Source organism: Miniopterus schreibersii (assembly GCF_964146895.1).
Source record: "Miniopterus schreibersii genome assembly, chromosome: 16".
In the NCBI taxonomy this organism is placed as follows: domain Eukaryota; kingdom Metazoa; phylum Chordata; class Mammalia; order Chiroptera; family Miniopteridae; genus Miniopterus; species Miniopterus schreibersii.
In genome coordinates, this window is record NC_138116.1 from 37,823,412 (window position 1) to 37,840,993 (window position 17,582).

General features: G+C 49.8%; 1 protein-coding gene across 5 annotated transcripts in view; it reads right to left on the reverse strand.

Annotated features, from left to right (window-relative positions):
• The window catches only part of GAS7 (growth arrest specific 7), a 205,116-nt gene that overhangs the window by 40,046 nt on the left and 147,488 nt on the right, over positions 1-17,582 (reverse strand). For all 5 annotated transcript variants that reach the window (XM_081115676.1, XM_081115679.1, XM_081115680.1 and 2 more), the window contains exons 3-4: positions 16,232-16,312; positions 5,644-5,729 (exon numbers count right to left, since the gene is read on the reverse strand). In XM_081115676.1, the coding sequence (XP_080971802.1) occupies positions 5,644-5,729; positions 16,232-16,312 (167 nt within the window). The remainder of the gene's footprint in view (positions 1-5,643; positions 5,730-16,231; positions 16,313-17,582) is intronic.

Here is a 17,582-nt window from a genome sequence, read left to right on the forward strand (position 1 = left end):
GTCCGAGTAAACCTGAAATACCTTATTGTTCTGGAAGGTAAGAAAGTGTTCAAAAAATGATGTGACATAACCAAAGGACACAGAAGCTAGCTTAAAGGGGCTCCCATAAGCCAAGTTTGGACAATTAAAGCATGAATATGAAAAATGACTACGAATGATTAACTCCAAAAGTGGTGGTGGGGGAGGGGAGGGCAGAAGTCTTTACAGAAAAATGTCAATTAAAAATGTATAAAGAATTAGAAAATCACCATTTGCAAACCCCAATGTCAAAACAGATTCAGGCCACGATCATCAGGATGCTAGAAGCACTCAGTGAAAAGACTGCCAGGGACCAGGATACGCACATGGTCTCGGCCTACCACCCCACAGATTGCCAACAAATTAAAAAGCAAAAGGTTCGCTGTGAAAGAGAAATCTGGTCATCGCCACATTAAGTGAGAGCTCAATCTTGGCATCCTCCCAAGGGTGGTAAGCTCCAGACACACCGGGAGAAATACTCAACAGGCCCCAGGTGGTATTCTTGGCAAAAGGGCCGAACCTGAATCTAAGCAAAAGAAAACAGACCAAGAATGCAGGTCCTTCTACAAGACACCTGACCTGGACTCTTTCCCAAAAAAGTCAATGTGAAGAAAGAGAAAAGAACAAATGTGTAGGAAAGATAGTCTAGATTAGAAGAGACGAAAGTGATCATTTATATAAAACGGTAAATCTGTGCAATGGAATACTATTTGGCTATGAAAAAAAGAATGACGGCTGATACATGTCACAACATTAATGGACAGTGAGACAGTATGAAAGAAGCCAGACACAAAAGACCACATGGTATGACTCCATTTATATGAAATGTCCAGAATAGGCAAATCTACAGGGACAGAAAGTAGATCAGTGGTTGCCTAAGGCTTAGGGGAATTCTTTTTGGGGTGATAAGATGTTCTAAAATTGACTGGGATGAAGATTACACAACTTTGACTATACTAAAACCACTGTGTTGTACACTTAAAATGGGTAATTACATGCCATGTAAATTCTATCTCAGCAAAGATGTTTTAAAAAGAGAAACTAAAGAGATACAGCAACCAATGTATCCATGTGTGAAACCTGAATGGACCCTGGATTTCAGAGGAAAGCAGCTATAAAAGTCATTTCGATATGCATAACCCATGGACACAGATAATAGTGTGGAGAAAACCTGGGAGGGGCAATAGGGACAGAAAGGGGGACATCTGTAACACTTTCAACAATAAAGATAATTTTTTAAAGAGTCATTTTGAGGACATTTGGGGAGTTTGAATATGGATTATATGTATTAAATGTTATTACTGAAATAATGTTTTCTTAAATGTGCTAATGGTATTGTGATTATGTCTTCCCCTTTGGATGCATTATAAAATGTTTACAGTTAAAACAATGTGTCAGGAATTTGCTTTAAAATAATCCAGTAGGGTGAGGGGGAAGGACTGGGAATGTAAACGAAACGAGATTGGCTGAATAATTGTTGAAGTTAAATGACCGATCGTGGTCCTTTATTACACTATTCCTTTTACTCCTATAAATGTGGGCAAATGTCCATAACAAAAGTTGTTTTTTTGGCTTTTTAATTTCCTTTGCCTGTGATTCTAGGAAGTTTTTCTCCTTCCCTTTTTAAAAATCCCTCTCCAGCTTGGCCTCCTAACCTCGCTGAGCGGCTCTGCTGTCGCTGTGGGGTGAGGACTGGCTGATGGAGAGCGGTGACAATACCCACGGCGGGGGCTGGGACACTGCAGCAGCGGGGAGGGGGTGTCGTTCACAACGGACTCACAAGCCCCCGCTCTGCATATCTTCTCCACCCCGTCTCCCTGCCCTGTGGACAGTCGGGTCCCACCCCCTCAGCAGGCAGGATCCAGTATGAAACCTCTCAATGGCTCCCAGTACTATTAGGACAAAATCCAAGCTCCTCACAATAGGCCTGGTGAGATGCTCCAGCCCCATATTCCACCCCCTACCCCTGCTAAGTTAGTGAACCGAAGCCCCACTCGGCCCCACGGGTCCTCTGAAATCAACGCTTTTCCTCCCTGCCTCCAGGCATCCGCGTGTGCTGTTCCTTTCACCTGAAATGCTGTTTCCAGCCTAAGCCCGTGCTCATTTCGTCTTAGCTTAAGTATCTTTCTCAAGGAGTCTTTCCCTGACATTCCCACTGCTACTCACCACCACCCTGCCAGGTCCCCGTAGCACACCCCTCTCCAGCTCTCATCACTGCTGAAGCGGAATCCTCATTTCTCTCATGGCCACAGCGCCAGCTACACCTGTCTGTGGCTCAGTGCCGGGCAAAGAGGACTTGCTCAGTGGAACGAGTGTCACCGAAGGGGGTGGGGGAAGATTAAGTTAATGAGCTCTCAGTATTTCTCCTGTTCTCTACCTCAAACTCTATTCTCCAAAGGGTCCCTTACATTTCCAAGCCCTTAGTCCCATTCCCTTTCCCCTCTCCTGTGTCTTCCTGGGGGGAAGTTCAAAGAAACCCAGAACAATGGGGAAGTGGGTCACAAATGGCCTGGGCACTGATGGGCAGGTCCCTTGCCCTCCTCATACCTGCTAAGGCATCTGAGAGGGTCCCCACCACCGCAGCCCCAGGCAGGCAGGGGACAAGCTAGGATGTGCTTCTACAAAGGCTGGCAAGACGATCAGCCTTTGATTCCCCTGCCTCGCCCATCAGGTGGGCCCCATTTGCCCAGTACCCAGAGGCAGCCTCCCAGGGCTGCAGACTTGAAAAAACTTCCGCCGGGTGGCGCCAGATCACCACCGCCAATGCCCAGCCAGGAAGGTCTGCCAGGGCTGGGAGAAGGAGCGGCAGGCGTCCTGGGCCTGCTGGACACGGAGCCATCAGTCCTGCCCATAATAAGGCACAGTGGGGACACACTCCTGGTTTCCATGAAGATTAGGTATGCCCCCCACCTCGCCACCCCCAACCTTCTAATTTTCCGGATGAGCTTGTTCAGAGAGAGGCAGCTACCAAGTAGCGGGGGAAAAAACCCAAAGGGGGGGTTGAAGAAGCTACTTTGTCCGCCCCCACCCTGCACTGCAATTAGCCATGTGTTCATTTGCTCATTCATGCATTCTTCAGATATTCAGTCATAACTGTTATTAATCATAACCGACAGCCTGGGATCGTGTGAGTAAATACCATGCAGGCTGGAGAGAACTGTATACACTTTGGGGATCATCTGTTGGCAGCACTCTCGGTAAATACCAACCCTTCTTATCCCATTTCCATGACTGGCCCCTGCACCTTTGTGGACAGCCAGCTGTGCAGGCTCCCAAACCCCTTCCCAGCTCACAGAGTAACGACTGACCTGAGGGTCTGGGAGCCTGTGCACAAATGCATGTTTGCCCTCTCCATGTACTGCATCATTTATTCTTGTTACTTGGATGGTACTTCAGTTGTCAACATTATCATCCGAAAAGAATACACGAGACTTCACCTGTCCTGATCAGGGGCGGCCTGCCCAGGCCTGGGTCTCTAGGGCTCACCTCCCCTGCACCCCCCATACCAGTACCTCACCTCTAACTTAATGTTCATTCTATCTGCCTTCTATAAAAGTAAAAATACTCGCTTCAGGAAATTTGAAAGATAATGAAAAGTATAAAGAAAATAACTATTACCAAGAACAAGGTTTCTCAACCTCAGCACCACCCGTCTTTTCAAACCCGGTAATTCTTTGGTGACAGGGGCTGACCTGTGCATTGTGGAGTGGTTAGTAATATCACTGACCCCTACTAACTAGAAGCCAGCAGTACCCCCACCCTGGCTGTGACAACCAAAATGCCCCCAAACATGGCCAAATGTCCCTTGATTGAGAATCACAGTCTCAGGTGCAGACCAGACCACCATCAACGTCTGGTTTATTTTTCTTCCAGTTACGTGTCTTTGCACAAGCGTAGATACCCCCCCTCGGAGGCTGGCTGTATGTGCAGTCTGTGTTCTGTTTTTCCCACTCAATAATATGTTCCCAGCATTTTCCTAAATCCTCAGGTTTTCTTCGGAAGAATGCTTTTTTAATGACTGCAGGATGGCCCTGGCAGGTGCCACAGTGCCTCCTACCCAGCCCCCGGTGCTGGGCAGTTAGGGTGGTGCGGTGTTGTGGTGCCGTCCACGCTGTGGAGAAAGCCACTTCACACATAAATCAGAGCCCCAAGTACATCCCAAGAACAGATGCGGGGCGGGATCCCTGGGTCACAGGCTCATGCTAAGTGGCTTCTGAGAAGGTTGTCATCGGCATGCATTTTGTTTTAAGTGGCACAGTAACGACTCCGTAGTGTTTCGGGGCGGGGGGCTCATGGTCTATTAGGAAAGAAAGGAAGAATGAAGGGATTGTTTCCATTACCCTTCCTGAGGATGCCCAGGGCAGCCCCAGCTTTCTCAGTGGCTGACAAACCGCAGCAGGACTTAGGCTGAAGTCTTCAGAAAACATCCCTCAGTCAGGTGATAAATAAGCTTCATTTCAAACAGGGACAGAAGCTGCGTGGGAGAGGCCACCTGGGGGGCTCAGCAGCAAACGCACCGGGCCAGGGCTCTGTCCTGTGCCATGAGCAGGGGCATGGAGGGGACACGCGCTGTGCACCATCGACTGTGCCTAGATCTTCCCTGCCCGGGGCACGCCCCAGACCAGCAGCAACACCTGGGTACCGGCTTGAAATGCAGAGCCTCGGACCCCTTTCTCAACCTCCTGATCAGAATCTGCATTCTAACAAGAGGCTCAGGTGACTCTTCAGTCCGTCTAAATACAGGAAGCCTTGGCCCATGCAAATGTCCAAATTGCCTCCCAGAGTTTTAACTGAGCTGAACCTGAGCCCAGCGCTCAGCTTCCTAAGACAACAGTTGAATTACATTTCCGCAAATTAGCGCTCTCGGGGCCTGGCATGTTAACTCCTGGAAAGGGCTGATGGAGTTTGGTGGCTTCATTGAGAATATCTAGATAATGTGTGAACAGACTAAATAAGTAAGACTGGTCCTCAGGTCCTTAGACGCAGATTAATGCAGCTGTGAACCATGGCACCAAGTCCAGTCTGACCACTGATGTCACTCTACCTGTACCACTTAGCCAGTCTGGGCCTGGGTGACCTCACCTGTGATGTGGGAATTGTCCTGCCACCTACCTCGTGTGGTTGCACACGTGTCACTGAGATGATGAATGCGAAAGCAGTCTGGGAATCTTAAAACAGACTCCCATTCCTTTCTGTCTCCCTGTTGCCTCTAGGATGGATCAGTAAATGTATGAAACACTTTACACAACTCCATCCGGGTGAGGGCTGGGCAGGAAGGGAATGAGTAGAAAACAGAAATGGCGCGGCCACCTCTGTAGTCTTAAAGACGTGGAGACCTAGGCTCTGTATCAGGAATCCTGACAGCAGGGTAGAGCCCTAACAACAGTTATCACCGTCGCCCACTCCAAACCATGCCCAGCTTCCAGAGAGAACCAAACAAACCACAGGCGCCCCTCTCTCCCGATCGTGGTACACTGGAGTGACTTAGATGGTCAACGACTTTCAACTCATGGCAGACGTGGGCTGTATGTGGCCACCTTCCCCCCGACGGTGGACCCATCTTAATGACACCTCCCTAATGCCGCACAAACACCTGCCCCTCCCTCCCATAACAGGACCCCTTACCTGGGGATCACCGGTAGATTTTCGGACACTCATGTGGGCAGTCTCAGGAGGATGCGCTGGGGTCCCTGCTGCATGGTATCCATTCACTGCGGGGACAGAAACACGGCTCAGACGCTGTGCTGACCACAGACGGCACCTCTAATGTCCTGCAACTGCGGCCCTTTCTCCCACCTCGTGGCCCGGTTCTGAGAGGTCTCCCGTGGCTCCATCTCTCAGGATCTTTCCAGTATTTACGGAGCTGGGGATGTTGAGAGAATCTCTCTAACCCCAGCACCCGATTACTAAACACCTGGGGGAGCAAGTTTCTTTCTGAACCAGAGAGGAAAAGGAATGTCCGTGTAAGAGGGAAGGCCATGAGGATCCAATGGCCATCGCTGAAAACGTCACATCGGCTGTGGCCACTGGTGCTGAACAAGGGCCCAACCTCTCTCTCTGGAGTGAAGAGGCCCCCAGCACCTTCCTGTAATTCCCCTCCAACAGGTACTCTCCGAGGAGCTCTCGCCCTGCTGGTATAATGGGAAGAGGACTGTTTACTGGTTTCCATGAGAACTGCTTTGCCAATTAATAACCAGGTGATCATGACATCCTTCTTGAGTTGGTTTTCCCAAAGTTAAAAAAAAAAAATTCAAGGCTCCAAAATTCTACCCCTGTGACATTCACTCAAGCTCCCGACGTGAGCAAATAGACCTGTCCTCATGAATAGACCATGACTCATGTGTGGGTGTGGGTGTGGAGGGGGGAGCTGGTTCGCAGCATTTACCAAATCCTGTGGCATAAATACCCGCATCATAGCCGATTCGCAGCCCCAGCCCCACTGCACGCTCCTGACACACACAGGCGGCCCTCGCAGCCTCAGCTCCCACAGGCGGCGCTGCTCTCCCGGGTCCGGTCATGGGAGCCTGGGGAGTGGCTCCTCCTCCTGAGCATTAGCTTCTGCAGCTATAAACTGGGCATAATTCTACCCAGTCGACAAACCTACTTTCTTGGTATGAAAATCAAGGGAGGCAATACCTGATCTGGAAATTATAAAGGACTTCATGAAAAAAGAGGGGGTGGAGAGAGGGAGGTTTACTGCTTGTTCCTAAATCTAGATGCCTTGCACCCCAAGGCTGCACAATCACTGGAGACCAAGAGAGCCTGCCTTGCTCACGCCCAGGCTTGGGGGGACGGCCACAGCACACACTGCGCAGGTCGGGCTGGAGGGAGATGCCCAAACTGATGTCCAAGCCAGCTGCTGTCGAGAGAGCTCTGCAGTGTGGCAGGAAACAAAGGCGAGAGTGACTACAAGTCAGCAACGGCTATTTGTTTGGAGTGGCAAGGGTGGGGGGCAAGCGACGGATGGTGAAGGCCACCCCATGGAGGGCCTTTCTCATGCTGGGGGCACCCCATCCTCCACGGCTTGCAGTGAAAACTCCAGGGCCACCTATGAACGAAGCCACACTGAGCAGACTCCTGCGGGCGGCAGGGCTGCTCCCCGACCTGCAGGGTGGGCCCGACACTCCAGGAGAAGGGTGGGCACAGACACACTGGGACAACAGAAAACTGGGCAGAGCTGGCTCCCAGCACAGTGGCTCGGGAAACAATAAGAAATAAATGAACCCCACGTGGGCAACCACAGTCCTGGTTTACACGCCCCTCAGGCAGTGGGTCAAATGCTGACACTGTCCAGGAGTCCCCCAGGTAAAGGGAGGACAGGATTCCAAGAGCTTCAGAGAGAGTGCCATGCCAACGGCCCCGGGACCATCTACTCGTACTGGCATAAGCTGTGCCACCAGGGGCATTAGATTAATGCTAAATCCAACCCAAACTGAAGGCCTAACATTCGAAAAACTGTACGTATCAGGCAAAACAGCACTGAAATGGAAAAAACACAAATGCTAGAGAACCTAAGAGAATAGCAGGAAACCTTAAACACAGCTTTCAGTCCATGACCGATGAGTGGATGAACGTGGGGATGTGGAAAATCTCCGTAACTTAATTGAAAAGGCTCCTTGAACTGCATGTATGAAACACAATACCCTACACACAAAGATAATATCTTTTTCCAAGCAGCCATGGAACATTAGAACAAATATACAAGTCCCCATCCCCCCAGCTCCCAAATGCTTAGAAATATAAGAAAATGGCTTGTTAAATAATCTGAGGTCAGAGGAATTTAAAACAGCAATTACACAATATTTAGAAAATAATGAGGAAGAACATATCGAAAACAAATGGGACAAGGCCTGAATTATATTTGGAGGAAAATCTATAGCCTTAATTATTTCATTACCAAAGCCAAGGACAAATAAAAATAAATGAACCAAATGTTCGATTTAAGAATTTAGAAAAAAATTAAAAAGCCAGTGAAATAAAGCAAAGGAAAACAGAGAAAGAGACAGAAATATGGCAACAGAAGTTCATGAGTTAGGAGACAGGATAACATTAACAGCCCGCTGGTTCTCTCTGTGTGCTTGGGGGGGGGGCCAACATGGAACAGGCAGATCAGCCTGTGTGATTTGAGAGAAAGAGCACAAATGCTCAGAACTGGGAATTAGAAAGAAAACAAGCACAACCACCATAGTAGAGGTGTTTTTTATGCAAGAGCATATGATTTATAAATTCTATGCTAATACAAAGCCTCCCATAAGGTTCAAATTATCAAAAGGGTTTCAAAGGACACTAGAAACCCCAAAATAAATAAAACCTTTGAAAAATGACCTTCCTTCCAAAAGGCACTGGGCCCAGATGGTTGTGTGGACAAATTCGTTCAAACGCTCAACAGAAAAATACCTAGGCACAGACTGCACCACAGTACGGAAATACGTGGTAAGTTTCCCAGTTTATTATATATGTCAGCATTACCCTGATCCTAAAATCTACCCACAACAAGAACAGAACCACCATTCAGTTTGACCAGGACAACAGAATACGTAATCACAAATCGGAACTAAGGCCTGCTCGGGCAAGAACTTATAAATCATATGCTCTTTGATAGTGTAGATCCCTGTAAACCAAGGTTGTCCCCAAGTCCTTGAGGGCAGAGGCTGCCCTCATGACCTCTACTTACTCCCTTCACGGCACCTCGAAAGTGCACCCTCAAACCCACCCTGCTCTTCCTTTGGCTCCCAGCATCCTCAGGCCCACGGCCCACAGCTAACAGCAGCCAGGGGCTGTCTAACGCAGGGCATTCTGCCCCTAATCCATTCTCTTGTTCTCACTTTAGTTCTGGTCTGTCAGCTGTTGGCTAATTACTGCTCATGTCAAAACAATTACTGGAAAAGAAAAAATAATTTTCCATTCAACCATTTCTCCCCACACAGCAGCTCTCTTCCGACACCCTGTCTCGCTACATTTCGCTCTCCGTCCCGGGCACATTCGGCAAAGTGGTCAGTGGAGATCTGAACAGTCTGGCTCACCCACCAGCATCCTTCACTGGTATTCCCAGCCCTCCAGGCTCCCAGCTTACCAAGGGTCACATACAAAACTGATGAGGCCAGAGGGGGGGTGCTTTTGAGGCCTCCAGCTTCTGGGGGTGGGGGGAATATAATAAAATTGATCAAGGATCATGAATGATTACTCATAGCCATAAGGAACATCATTTAGTCTGGGGATACAAGAAAGAACGCAACATGCCAAATTAGCTGTTTTCAAGATAAGAAAAGGGAACACAAAGCTCTATCTAGTAACTTTAGTAACTTCAGATACAAATATAAACACGCACAAGCTCGCATTTCGTTCCTCTTTGTGGGCAGTTACGCAGATAGAGAGAGGGCCTGGGAGACGTATAATGAGAGAAGGGGACCGATGTTTGTGTAGGAAGGAGGAGAAGGAGGTCTTTGGGGTGGGGAAGAGGGAAGTGGTTAACAACAGAAAAGCAACACGGGAAGGGTCGTTAAGAGGCACAGCAACAGAGAAGAGCCAGAGACGTCCGCCGCCCAGAATTCGCCGCCTGGGAGCTGGGCCGCACGTCCCACCTCCCTCCTCTGAGCCCCACTGTCCAGGCTCCTGCTCCCCAAAGAACCCCAGAGCAGACACACTTTTCCAAAGATGTCATCCTCAAACACCCCCTCTTGCCTCCTTTAGGTCTGGCCAATCTCCTGCTCTCTGGAATAAACAGGAACTTCTTTCCTCAAGGTTAAGACCCCCGGGCACCCAGGGGCCTTCTTCCTGAATCTGTCCCCACCACCCTCCCTAGCGAGTGGAACAGAATGTTTCCCTGCGGTGACACACACACCAGTTCTGCAGGATGCTTATTATAACGACAAGCAGTGAAGGTAAAGGGTCCAAAGAGTTTGGGCAACAGCCCCCATTATTCAGATTTAAATTGGTTTGTTTACAGTGGGTCTTTTAAAGTATGCGGATGTACCCTGTGAATCTCAAATGAGGCAACAGTTTGCAGTATCCCTGCACTTATAGGGACACAGCACCTGGGCTGGGCAGAATGCCATGGAATCCACTTTGACAATCACAACGGTGGCTGTCGAAGGTAGGTTTCAAAACCAGGCAAACCAAGGCAAACACTGTAGCCAGTTGTGTGCTCAGCATCCCTGAAGGCACCGCCACCACCACATCCAGTAAGGCCTTGACATTGCTCTTCCAGCATCATACGCACCTTCTCAGGTGCATGCAGTGTCTACCTTGGTCTGTTTGGAGGAGCAGTTACACAATTACAGCCCTCTGCTCTGGAAATACCTGTCTGGACACCTGGTCCCCGAGGTTTCCCCTGGTTGTCTAAGATGTAAATTGTATTCCCCAAAATAGAACTCACAATACGTTTGTTCATGTGGTTGTGAATGGTTAAAAACCTGGTGCTTTTCTCCAGGCCATCAGAGATTAAACAGGCCTTTGTAAGGTCCCCTCATCCTGCGGCCTTGGTGATGAGAACCCTGTTGCTAAAGGAACATGCAAGCTCTTTCCAGCAGGGAGTGCCATGGCCTTCCCTGATGTCAGTGGTGAGCTCTGGCTGAGGGCCTGGCAACACGCGGATTTTGCAATCAGGGAAGGTTCGGCTTTGCTTCTGTGGGGGAGGGAAGCAAGTTCAGGGCTTCCTGATCTAGAGCAGCAAGTGTGGTGTGGGTGAGGCCTGGGGTCTCCAGCCCCTTTCCCAGGAGTCCCCTGCCCAGGAGAAGCACACTGTCTGTTTGCACAATCCTGGTGGCTCCATAGGTTCAAAGGCAGGCTCTCTCTGGTCCTCACTGGAGCTCCCCTTTTATCTGGCTTCCCGGGACTGGGAGAGGAAGTTATTTATCTGAGGATGATCCCTTAGTGGGCTCAAGCTCCAAGACGGGACAAAGTCAGAACCTGAACCCAGGTTTGCTGATACCCCCCCCCCCCCAGGAAAACTCAATAAAAGATAGATTTCCTCCATCTTTAAAAACACACAAATTCAAGTTCAATGCACATCTCAGGCCCAGAAGCTCAGAAAGGAATTCCCATTCCACACCTGCCCCATCTGATGAGGCAGCCGCCAGCCACAGAGGGCTAGTTAAATTCTAAATCATTCGATAAAATCAAAATGCAATGTGGTACCCAGGATTGGATCCTACAACAGAAAAAGGACAATACTGGGAAAATCGGTGAAATCAAATAAAATCTAGTTTCGTTAACAGTAATGTACAACGTGCGTTCCTTAGTTTTGACAAACGTGCCATGGTTACGTAAGAGGCTGACATCAGGGAAAACCGAGTAAAGGGTACAGGAGAACTCTCTGTACTGTCTTTACCGTGTTTCTGTAAATCTAAAATTATTCCAAAATTTAAAAAGTATTAAATGAAGTTACACTAAATTAAAAATTCAGTTCCTCAGGAACACTCGTCACATTCCAGTCCCCACTGGCCACCTGTGACCGGCGGCCCCCACACCGCGCAGTGCGGACACAGAGCATTTCCATTTTCGCAGCGCGTCCTACTGCAGACTCCCCACGTGGCCCTTGGGAGGCTGTGACACACAGGAACTCCCAGGGCCTCACCGCACTCGCGTCCCCTCTCCCTCTGCCCCTTTCTGTTTCCCGCTCCATAAATCACTGTTTCCACCCTGCATGTTAACAGCCCAGAGATGACTTTTAATATTCGCAGTGGCTGCCTAACAGCGCCGCTGTTGGTTTTCTGTTTGGGTTTAGACTTTACTTGCACAGACCTCACCCAGAGGCCTGGCATTAACTGTCCCTCGCAAGGCTCCTGAATAAACACAGCGCCCACAACCCTGGCGACAGAGGGAGCCAGCAGGTGACATCCCCGGCCCAGCGGTCCAGCGCAGGCCCTACCAGCGCCCAACATTCAAAGAGTGGAAGCCAACTCGTGGGGGCACCGGGCAAGTCCTCAGCCCTCTCCCCAGCTGGTCACCTGGCTGGCTGTGCCTGCGCCCCCCAAGCCTGCACTGAGAGGAAAACCAACCCTGTCTGGACATGGCCCTCTCCTCAAGCTCTCGAAGCTGCAACTCAAAAGTAAAACCGAGCCCCGTAGCTTCTTCACCACCACCCCCCGCCAGTCCATGCAGGGGAGGCCACCTCAGCTCGGCTTGGCTGGCTTAATGTGTGGTTACCGCTGACATCCTTCCTGACCTGATTTTCCATGTTCTTCTTCGAGAGTGACCATACTGCACGTCCGTGGTCAATAAATGTGGTTGAGTTTTCCACATCGCCCTCACCCCCCCACCTCCCTTGCAGGAAGGACCTCAATCCCCATCACGGCTAATCCAGAGCAGTCTTCACAGCTCCAGGCTGCCTGGCTGCTTCAAGGAGGCAGCTTCTCTCAAAGGCAAGACATCTCTGCTGAATTTTGCTTTTGGGGACACTGACCACCATGTTTAGAATGAAATCCCAACACCTTCCTCCATCTCAGGAAGCCCGGCAGAATCCACTGACCGACTGCCTTCCCTTAATCCCCCACCCTCCAGCCACTCAGGGCTGCTGTCCGTTCTCAAACATGCCAAGATCACTCCTGCCCCAGGGCCTTTGCACTAGTTATTCCCTGACCTGGGATATTTCACCACCACCCCACACTCTTACATAGCTTCTCACTATCTTTAAACTTCACCTGAACAGTCACTTCCTTCCTGAAACCTTCCCTGACTCCCCAGTCCCTCTCCCCTATTTTCATTCCTTGCTTTGGAACACACAGGGAAAGTGTGACAGAGTTCCCGTGTGCTTGTTTGTCCAGCTCCCCTGCTCGATGTAGGTTCGTGGGAGTAGGGACCACACAGGTCTTGCTTGTCTGTGGCTATATCCCCAACGCAGAGAACAGCATCTGGCATATATTTTGAATGAAAAGGTTGGAAACGCCATCACTGTTGCTTTGCAGAAGCACAAGCCGAACAAAAGGGGCTGAGATCCAGGGCCCCGAGCGCTCTCAGGAGGGGAGTCAGCAACCCAGGAGCGTGAGGATGGGAAGGCAACCTCTGGTCCTCACTGGTCTATTTCTCTCCCCACAATAAAATTCAGTCTCCAGAAAGCTGCTTGTAAAACTGAATGAGAGAAGGGCTAGAAAAACCTAGTGTTCCCCTGCAGATGTGGATATTGTTTTATTCTTCAGTTATGAGGTTTAGGTTAAAAAAACCAGAGAATATTGTCAAAATATCCCGGACCCTGCTCTAGGCTTCTGGTGAGCTCTCTTCCCTCCACCCCAGAGTGGGTGGAAGGCTGACGTGCACTCATGGCCTAGGGTAGAGAACACCACAAACCACAACCCTGGAGGGCTGGACGGACCTCGGCCCAATCTTCCTCCAGGCCCTACGCTTACGAATGGGCACGGTGAGGCCTGGCAAGGAGCAGCGAGGTGCCCGAGGCCCCGGTCAAACAAGGTGCAACTTCACAAATCCAAGACAGCATGGACTGTTGGAGGCACCCTCATTTTAAGCACCCTAGGAAAGAAAACAAGACGCTTCCAGTTACACCAGGATCCACCACTGACTGCAGGGTGTATCTGATTTGCAAGATACAGGGGTAGGCGAAAGTAGGTTTACAGTTGTTCATATGGCAAATAATACAATAACTAATACATAATAATATAGGAATAAACTGTGTTTCACATGCTCACAACCGTAAACCTACTTTTGCCCACTCCTGTATTGAAAAATGGGTGGGGGAACGAAAGGCGGGTCTCAGAATCACAGAACTGGGGTTCAGGAGGTTTTGCACCACTTCTCATTTCACTGAGCCGCGGTCTGTCGCCCAGTGACCCCTGAGCAGTGCTGGCCCGATGATCTGGGTCACCCTGGAACAGAGCTTCTGAACCCCTGCACCAGTGGCATCTGGGGCTAGGCAGTGCTTTGTGCTGGGGGCTGTGCTGTCCTGTGCACTCTAAGACGCTAGCAGCATCCCTGGCCTCAGCCCACTAGATGCCTGCAGCACCTCCCTAAGTGGTCACTGCCAAAACTGACAGACATTGCCAGATGTCCCCTGGCGGGCAAAATCCCTGCAGAGCTGGGAACCACAGCACTGGAGACCGAGAAGCTTAACAAGAGTGGACAGTGTCCCCTTATCGAGCTTTCATTTTCCAAGATTTCAGTTACTCGTGGTTAACCACAATCCAAAAATAGTAGATGGAAAATTCCAGAAAGAAGCAATTCACCGTTTTAAGTTGCTGCCATTCTGAGTAGCATGAAGAGATCTTGCACCGTCCTGCTCCGTGAACCATCCCTTGGTCCAGCGGCTCCACACGGGGTGTGCTCCTGCCTGTTAGCCACTCAGTAGCCATCTCGGTTATCAGATCAGCTGTCACCGTATCACAGCACTTGTGATCAGGTCACCCTCATTTCACTTAGTAACGCCACATTCACGTAACTTTTATAACAGTACGTTGTTATTTCTACGTTACCTTTAGTTTTTGTTGTTAATCTTTTACTGGGCCTAATTTATAAATTAAACTTTATCACAGGTATGACTGTATAGGAAAGAACACAGTATATACAGTGTTTGGTACTACATGCCATTTCAGGCATCCACCGGGGGTCTTGAAACACATCCCGCACGGACATGAGGGGACTGCTGTGTGTGACCGCAAACAAAGAAAAGGGCAGAAGCACCAGGGTAGCAGGCGTCTCCTCTCAAGCCTCTCTGAGCCTTCAGACCCCTGCTGTGCACGGTGCGTCCCCAAAGGGGAGACAGGAGGTTTCCAACTGTACTTGACTACAAAGCCCTTTTTTGGCAGAGAACTTGATAGACCTGGGCTCCCCGGGACTCCCCTTGGGAAACACTGCTCTGGGCCTCTGGAGGGAGGGGCAGAGGAAGCAAAGTGGGCGTCCACACGCTGTCTCAGTGTTCACACTCTCCAACGCCTGGGCCACCTCGCCAGTTCTCACCACTGACCCTGACCCCTCGGAGCCCCAGCACCAGCTCAGTGCTGGGCAGACAGGGCTCTTATTGTGTTTGTCTGCTGAAAGTAATTTGTCACACCACACCCTCAGGCTAGGGGGTTTGAGCCAACTATCCCGGTCCTCCTTCGAAGCCCACAAACAGTGGAAAAGGGATAGGATGCCGCCTGCGGACAGCATCAGGGAGAGCAGGGTTTAAAGAGGTGACCCCACTGACTCCAAGGACAAGTTCCCTGACCAGCTCTGCCAGCACAGCAGGCTGTGACCTCTACACACCCAGCCTCCTCTGCCTGTGTCCCTGCCCTGTCCTGCTCCGTGGACCACTCTGGCTGGAAAAGACAATCGGGTTTCTTTCTCACTTCTGGCTGGCCTGGAGCCCACCAGGATAGGGGGCCACACCTCGCATTATTCACGCTGGCATTTCTGTTGTTAAAAACACACAAGAACAACAAAATAGAAGTCAGCGTGCCCAGGGCTGCCTGTTGTCAAGCGACAGGTCGGAAGCCGAATGGGCCTGTTTCTGGGGACTTATCTGGTCCTTGATAAAGTGGCATTCACCTCTCCCTAGGAAATCAGGAGTAAGTGCCCCATTTCCCTTCCCCACAATGGAATTCCTTTGTCTAAATACACACACACACACACATATATATTTTAAGTCAAAAAACCAAAAACATATATATACATTTTTAAAAGTTACAAGCCTAGAAGAATTTTTCCATAGGAAACACCGCTCATCCCCTCTCCCTCCTCAGCTGATCCTCCATCCCGCAGCATCCTGGAATTTGGTGTCTTCTAAGAGTAACAAACCTCCCACTTATTACAGGAATATCTAGCTTGACCACCTCCCCTTGATTACTTTTTCTGACGGAGAATTCATACCCTCCCAAGGAATCCCATTTCTTTTCCAGAAAGTTCTGTTTGAAAGTTGCCCTAGAAAACCTCGCTTCCCTTTCACTTCTACTCCTTGATGCCACTGGGGACTGTGTGGAGCAGCTCTGCTCCTGCTTCAGGTCCACGTACTGGCGGACAGGTAAGAGCTCTGATGCCTCACCTCGCCCAGCCGACTCCTCTCCCTAAGGACCTGAGCAGGAGTGAGGGTGAGCTACCAGGTTGTTGCTGGCACTGCCAGGACAAAGCCATCTGGCAGGGCAACCGGCTTATAGGGCTTCCTTCCCCTCCAGGTCCCTCCTCGGGTTTGGTCTGTAAGATCACCAGTCAGGTGTCAACCCCAGGATCCAGAGTCTTGCCCTGGCCAATGAAGGCGGGCATGTGGCCCAAAGGAGTGAGTGAACAGTACCTGTTGGAGGCAGAGCGCTCCTGTGAGTGCCGGGGCTGGCTGGAATCCCAGGAGAACTGCTGGGGCGCTCCCAGGTGGTCTCTGGTCAAAGAAGGAAACAAAAGAGCTTTCAGAATTTCATAAGGTATTACCTCAGAGGGTGGCAGAGCAGAACGAAGTAATCAGACCTGAAAAAAATAGTCCTGGCTGGTCACTTTCCTCCTTAAACCCAGGGACTAGGAGCCTTTCTGCTCCCACACGCATCCCACCTCCCATGACAATAGAACTTCTCTTTGCTGGGGACCCTTTTCCACGTAGCTGGTGCCTTCCAGCTGGGATCCTCTGAAACATTCCCCCAGTGTCCCCCTCTGTCACCCACAGAGGCTGCCAACTCAGGGATCTCCTGGGCCTTTTTGTCTCTAGTCCTGGAATCCTAGCTGCCAACTGGATATTTCTCCCTGCATGCCATTGTCACCCGAAACCCCAAAGCACAGAGGAAAGAGCCCTGGCCCGGGGGTCTATCCAGAGACATGGTCCTCTGTCACAGGGAGTGAGTTCCAAAGTCCGTTCTATATCTTGTCTGAATTACAACTGCTGCCCCCAGCGACACGGTGCAGCCAGAAGTAAAGCCAATACTGCAGCTATATTATCATCTCCCGAACACCGCTGTACCTATTTCACCGCTATGAACAGGCTTGTCATAAAATTATCCAGTGACAAAAATAATACTTTTTTACCATATAAAATTGAATGCTATAGAAAAGCACAAAGAAAAAAGTATCACCCATAACCCCACAGCTTGGAGGTCATTGCTACCAATACTCTGGTGTCTGTATGTCGATCTGTTTTCTTGGCACATACACATCTTTAAAACAGAACAAAATCATACTGTACGTTCTTTCCATGAATAGGCTTTTGTGAGTATCTTTCCAAAATCGTTAAAGGTGCTAGATAATATAGAGGTTAGAATCTGTTAACAGCAGAGGATCTAGAGCCAGGCTGCCCGAATTTGAATCCGCGCTCTGCCTCTTACCACCAGTGTAACCCTGGCCAAGCTAATTGTCCTCTCAGTGTCTCAGTTTCCTCCTCTGTGAGATCAATAATAGTATCCACCCAAGGCGGTCCTCGTATTCAGGCCAAATGCCCCAACACAAGTGCTTAACATAACATTGTAAAGGTTAGTCCAATGGCCCTGGCCCTGTGGCTCGGCTGAAGTGTAGTCCTGTACACCAAAAGGTTGAGGGTTCATTTCCCGATCGGGGTATATACGGGAGGCAACCAGTCGATGTTTCTCTCTCACATCAATGTCTCTCCCTCTCCCCCTTCCTCTCTCTCTAAAATCAATTAATAAAAACATATCCTTGGGTGAGGA